Source organism: Vicia villosa, unplaced genomic scaffold, assembly GCF_029867415.1.
Source record: "Vicia villosa cultivar HV-30 ecotype Madison, WI unplaced genomic scaffold, Vvil1.0 ctg.000429F_1_1, whole genome shotgun sequence".
NCBI classification, from domain to species: Eukaryota; Viridiplantae; Streptophyta; class Magnoliopsida; order Fabales; family Fabaceae; genus Vicia; species Vicia villosa.
The window spans coordinates 514,195-521,347 of record NW_026705205.1 but is presented as its reverse complement, the minus strand read 5'-3'; the positions used below and the strand labels follow the sequence as shown (position 1 = coordinate 521,347).

The 7,153-nt window shown below is 38.4% G+C and overlaps 1 protein-coding gene across 1 annotated transcript; it reads right to left on the bottom strand.

The window, feature by feature from the left end:
- Positions 1–1,888: 1,888 nt before the first annotated feature.
- LOC131628193 (uncharacterized) lies at positions 1,889–3,820 on the bottom strand. Its single transcript, XM_058899056.1, has one exon. The coding sequence runs from the start codon at positions 3,818–3,820 to the stop codon at positions 1,889–1,891; it is 1,932 nt and encodes a 643-aa protein (XP_058755039.1).
- Positions 3,821–7,153: the final 3,333 nt, after the last annotated feature.

Genomic DNA, 7,153 nt, shown 5'->3' with positions numbered 1-7,153 from the left:
CACATATGAAAGTATTTTTGAATTCTTGTTTAGTATTGAAAGGCTTAGATCATTATCTGGTAGGGACTTGAAAGCATGTTGTAAACATCGTGAAACTTGTTTAAAACATGACGATTCTCTTGATCTTGATGGTGGAATTTTGTTTGAAGAATTTAAAGTTATTAGAAAAGTTTTAACAATTGAATCAAAATCAAGCTATATGATATTGAGTTCTTTAAATACTTTTAATTGTTTTCCTAATGCACGCATAACTTATAGAATAATATTGACTATTCCTATCAGTGTTGCATCTGTTGAAAGAAGTTTTTCTGAATTAAAATTATTAAAATCTTATTTGACATCTACTATGTCACAAGATAGATTAAATAGTCTTGCGTTGATTTCAATTGAAAATAATTTTTTGAAGAACCTTGAGTATGAGCAAATTATTAATGATTTTGCAATAAAAAATACTAAGAGGACGATATTTAAATAATTTTAAAGGTTTTGTAAACTTTTTTATAGAAAAAAAGATCGGATCTGTAATTCTGGACTCAGACACGCGATGTCGAACAGGATGTCACGACATTACTATCTGAATATTTTTAAACAAATGAACAAGAAGTAAACAAACATATAACAACACAAGAAAGTTGTTAACCCAGTTCGGTGCAAACACACCTACATCTGGGGGCTACCAAGCCAGGGAGGAAGTCCACTATAAGTAATATCAATTTAAGGTAATACAGTTCAAGATTACTCCTTTCACTTAATATCTACCCAATGCAACTTCAACCTAATATTACTTAGATCAGAGATTCCACTCACTCCCCCTCAATCACAGCAGTGATGAATAACGCTCAATGAATATGGATAGAAGACACACTTCAAAGACACAGCTTGATCTTGCTTAAAAGCTTCAATCAAGTACAATGGTACTCTTGCTTAAAAGCTTCAAGTACTTCTTACAACTCAAACAATAAACACCTAGACCAAGACAATCATCATGATGATTGTTTGGCTTACAAGAAAGCTAGAACGCAAAAACTTAAACACGAAGAACTCTTAAAGCTTCTCAATACAAAAACCCTAATACGGTCTGCAGCTTCTTCATAATATATATAGCCTTCAAAAAACGCAGCAGCTGGGCCTTGGATCCGAATTAGTTTTAAACCTAATAAAACTAATTTCCACAAATCAAGGAACCTAAAATAAGAGCAATTAAAGACGTCCTTGAACAGATCAAAATCCAATATTTCCAAGTAAAGCGCATAGGATCTTAACAGATCACATAACCATAATTAGTAACAGAATAAGACGTAACAGCTACGAATGTCATGACATCGGCCTTGACATCAGGTAAAGGCCTGCATAAGTAAAACTTCACAACAGTAGAATGCATGTCATGACACCAGTTTTGACATGATAAAATCACAATGAGTTTTACCAAAAATTACAGCCAATCAACAACATCTACAAACTCCCCCTTTGGCAAATTTTTGGCTAAAACACGAATAGATGTAACCATATAATATCAGAGCATACACAGCAGTCAACAACACCAAGAATACAGAAAAATAAATTCTGTAGGCAAACAATACAGAAAAATAAATTCTGTAGGCAAACAACAGCCAGCTTGATTAATCACCAGAAACCCAGAAAACATCTATTTAATCATCTGTTACAGAATACCACTTATCATTGTCAAGAAGAACCAGAAAACATCCAAAATATCAGAAAACAACAAAAAAACCAAAATATCCAACAACCAATATCCAACAAAAATAACCAACAACCAATATCCATCAACCAAAATATCCACCAAAATATCCATCACTCCCCCTTTTTAGCCACAAAAGGAGCCAAACACAAACAGAAGATCAGCATGAAAGAAACACCAGAAGTAGAGCTAATTGTCAGAACCATCAGTCTCTTCATCACTAGAGCCACTAATCTCTTCATCAGCATCACTACTCCCAGTATCTTCAGTACCCTCACCATCCTCGGCCTCTTCCTCATCACCACTATCAGCACCCTTGTCTTCATCCATATTTCCACCATCGCTTCCACCAGCATGATCATCATCTGTAGACTGCTCAAGACTTTGAATGAGCTTTTCAAGCTTCATCTTCCTGTTGTCCAACTCCTTACAAGTCTCTTTCAGCTCAGCAATGAGAAAGGTTTTGTTCACAGACTTGCTGGGTTGTGATGTCCCAGCAGATGTTATGTCATCTGACCTTTGGAGCAGCTTATAGTGAAATGACAAAGCACTCCCCCTCTTACATACAGAATCTTTAGCTTTCAGAATTCCAGGGTGTTGCTTGAGGATTATCCCACATATCAGGGATGGAAAAGCAATGGGTAGCTTGGTAGCAGAGGTACCAACATGCCTCATAGTTTGATCAAATATGTAGGTCCCATAGTCAAATTTTGTCTTGGTTCCCACAGCATATATGAATCTACCTAGGCCAACAGCAATGGTAGAAGTGTGATTGGCAGGCACCCAGTTTGCAGCACCAATTTTGTGCAGCAAGGCATACCTGACATTCAAAGGACTAGCAGACAATTTACTCTTTATGGGCCATTTCTTAACCTTACCACCAGTGATAACTTTGCATACTTCATTGTCAGTTACTTCAAGCTCAGGTTGAGCCTCAGCATCTCTACCTAGATAGAGGTTGATAACAGTAGGGGAAAAAGCTATACATTTTCTTCTAACATACACCTTATGAAAATCCTCAGTTCTTCCATCAGCACAATCTTGAGACAAATTCACTATAAATTCCTTCACGAGCATTTCATAGCATTTGGAAAAATGAGTAACAGTTTTAAGCAAACCTGCAGATTTGATGAGCTTCATGACCTCTTGACATTCCAGAGCATCATTTGCAAGTTCTCTTTCCAGAGCCATCCTTCTTTGATAAACAAACTTCCACTGGATAGCATTTGAAGCATAGTGCAGATAAATGTTGTCCAGGGGAACATCACGGACCTTTGTGGAGGACTTTGTGACAGCAATCTTCTTCTTTGAAGGGATGTCAGGGACATCACTTAGGACATTGTCTTCGGAGTCAGAAACACTTCTTTCTTTTCTCTTCTTCACAGCAACCTTGCTCCCAGTTCTTGAAGACTCAGCAGAGACCTTCTTGATCTTTTCTTTGGTGGCATTCTTTAGAGGAGCAACCTTTGTCTTGGGAGGATGTTGATCATCAACCTGCTTTCCCCTTCGAGCCTTGACCCTGGAGATGAGGTCATTATCAGCAATGTCAATAGGATCATCAAGATTATCCAGATCCACCACATCATTTGTATTGTCAGTAGGGCGAGTAGCCTTCTCTTTAGGAGAAGTAACAGTGACCTCTTCAGCTTTCTCTGTTTCAAGAATCTCCGCATCTTTATCTTCAGATGCTTCAACATCTTTAGCATAAGAGCCTTCAACATTGTTGGTTTCAGATGTCTCAACATCAACATGATCCTTGCTAGCATCAACCTGATTATCTTTGCTGTTCTCAGGAGCAGGAGCTTGGGCTAAGGGGACAGATATTCCTTCTACCTTGTGACCTTCATTCAAGATTCTTGTGACAAGGCCTGCGATTGCATTGTGGACATAAGCAGACCCTTCTTTATCCCTAGCAGAGAACGTTTCTGGAATAGACCCACCAGTTGATTTTCTTGCATGCATCTTTCTTGGTATACTACCAACAGGATCAATGGCTGGGACCGAGTTCAATGGCACAACATCCAGTACAACATCCTGATCACCTACCATATTTGGTTCCCTAGAGTCGGATGCAGTTTCAGAGCGAGGAGTAGTGTTCCTTGATGGAGAGGTCTGAGACATGTTGAGAGTGAATGGAATGATGGAGAGAGGTTTGTGAATGCAGCGAATCAGAGAGGTAGCGTGAATGCCGAAAATAGGTTTTGTGGGAATGGGAACCATTTGGAGAAAGTGTAAAAGAGGGGGAAAATACACTTTAATATGTAATGATAACAAATATTTGGAGAGAAGGATACTGTTGGCCCCACACCCGGTTAATTGCTATAATTCCTCACAAAGACAAATGCCTAGCTTACTTCTCAAATTTTCAAATTGATTAGCATCCAAAGCTTTTGTGAAAATATCAGCCAGTTGGAGATTAGTAGCAACATGTTCCAAGGCAATTACTTTATCTTCAACAAGATCTCTTATAAAGTGATGCCTAATATCAATGTGCTTGGTCCTGCTATGCTGGATAGGATTCTTTGAGATGTTAATGGCACTTAGGTTGTCACAATATAATGTCATGACATCTTGTGTGACATTATATTCTGTTAGCATTTGTTTCAACCAAACGAGCTGAGAACAGCTACTTCCTGCTGCAATGTATTCTGCCTCTGCAGTAGATAGGGATACACAATTTTGTTTCTTACTGAACCATGAGATGAGGTTATTTCCCAAGAAGAAACATCCTCCTGAAGTACTTTTTCTGTCATCAGCACTTCCAGCCCAGTCTGCATCACAATATCCAGTGAGAATTGGTTCACACCCATGAGAGTAGAGCATGCCATACTCACAAGTACCATTCACATATTTCAGAATCCTCTTGACTTGATTTATGTGATTGATCTTGGGTTCTGCTTGATATCTGGCACACACCCCAACAGCAAAAGCAATATCAGGCCTACTAGCTGTGAGATACAGCAGGCTTACTATCATGCTTCTATACAAGCTTTGATCAACATTTGTGCCCTTTTCATCTTTGGACAATTTTAAATGAGTAGGTGCAGGTGTTCTTTTGTGACTAGCATTCTCCATCCCAAATTTTTTGACAATGTTTTTGGCATACTTGCTCTGTGAGAGAAAAATTGAGTCTTCCATCTGTTTAACTTGCAGTCCAAGAAAGTAAGTTAATTCTCCGATTAGACTCATTTCAAATTCTGATTGCATCTGGTCAACAAAATGTTTAATCATCGTGTCTGACATCCCACCAAACACAATATCATCCACATAGATTTGAGCAATCAGGATCTTTCCTCCTTCATCTTTAACAAAGAGAGTTTTATCTATCCCTCCTTTCCTGTAACCATTACTAGTAAGAAACTCAGTTAGTCTCTCATACCAAGCTCTAGGGGCTTGTTTCAGCCCATAAAGAGCTTTTCTTAGTTTGTACACATGATCAGGATGGTTTGGATCAGCAAAGCCTTTAGGTTGTTCCACATAGACTTCCTCACTCAAGTAACCATTTAAGAAAGCACTCTTCACATCCATCTGGTATAGTTTGAATTTCAGAATGCAAGCAACTCCTAACAAAAATCTAATTGACTCAAGTCTAGCAACCGGAGCAAAAGTTTCATCAAAGTCAATTCCTTCAACTTGAGTGTATCCTTGAGCAACTAGCCTTGCTTTGTTTCTGATTATAGTTCCCAGTTCATCTGACTTTTTCTTGTAAACCCATTTAGTTCCAATGACATTTGTATATTTTGGTCTTGGAACCAGCTCCCATACTTCATTCCTTTCAAACTGGCCTAATTCTTCTTGCATAGCATTAATCCAAAACTCATCTGTCAAAGCTTCCTTAACATTCTTGGGTTCAATTTTTGATACAAAACAGGAGTTTGAGACCTGTTCTCTTGACCTTGTAACAACTCCACTGTTGGGATCTCCTATAATAAGTTCACTAGGATGATCTTTTTGAACTCTTATAGATGGTCCTTTGTTAGAGGGTTCAGCTTCAGCTTTTGCAATAGTGAGGCTGCAATCATCTTCTTTCTTAGATTCTTCAGCTGCGTGTTCCCAGAATGTTCCAACATCATATGTGACATCTGCTTGTTTGTGTTCATCATCAACCACCACATTTATGGATTCCATGATTATCCTCGTTCTTGAGTTGAAAACTCTATAGGCTCTGCTGTTTGTAGAGTATCCAAGAAAAATCCCTTCATCACTCTTGGAATCCATCTTCCTTCTGTGATCTCTATCAGCAAGAATGTAACACTTACTACCAAACACATGGAAGTATTTGACAGTGGGTTTTCTTCCCTTCCAGATCTCATACAGAGTGGTAGAGGTTCCTTTCCTTAAGGTAACTCTATTATGAACATAACAGGCAGTATTCATGGCTTCAGCCCAGAAATAAATAGGGAGTTTCTTAGCATGAATCATAGCTCTGGCTGATTCTTGAATGGTTCTGTTCTTCCTTTCAACAACCCCATTTTGCTGTGGAGTAATAGGAGATGAAAACTCATGGTGTATACCTTCAGAGGAGCAAAAATCAGCAAATTTTTGATTCTCAAATTCCTTTCCATGATCACTTCTGATTCTTACAACATCATTTTCCTTTTCCCTTTGAATTCTTTGACACAGGTCTTTGAAAACATCAAACACATCTGAATTTTCTCTAATGAAGTTTATCCAAGTGTATCTGGAGTAATCGTCCACAACCACATAAGCATATTTCTTTCCTCCAAGACTTTCCATTTGCATAGGTCCCATCAGGTCCATGTGAAGCAGTTCCAGAACCCTGGAAGTAGTCAGATGTCTAACCTTTGGATGTGACATCCTGGTTTGTTTTCCTACCTGACATTCACCACAAATTCTTCCTTCATCAATTTGTAACTTGGGAATTCCTCTCACAGCTTCCATAGAAATAATCTTTTTCATACCTCTTAGATGAAGATGACCAAGTTTTTGATGCCACAACTTTGCTTCTTCTTCTTTAGAACATACAGTTGAGTAGTTAGATTCATGAGAGACCCACAAGTAACAGTTATCTTTGGATCTTACTCCCCTCATTACTACATTCTTTCCTTTATCAGTGACCACACACTCAGTTTTAGTGAAGTTAACTTGGTATCCTTGGTCACAAAGTTGACTAATACTTATGAGATTAGCAGTCAAGCCTTTGACCAACAAGACACCTTCCAGATTTGGAACTCCTGAGCAGTCTAGTTTTCCAACCCCTTTGATTTCTCCTTTAGCTCCATCACCAAAGGTTACATAGCTAGTAGAATGGTTTTTGATATCTACTAATAGATTCTTGATTCCAGTCATGTGTCTGGAGCATCCACTGTCAAAATACCAATCTTCTTTGGCTGATACTCTAAGAGATGTATGAGCTATTAAGGCCATATTTTTAGGTGTCCATTGTTGCTTCTTGATGGGCATGATCTGCTTGGGTCTGTAGTATGGAGCTTG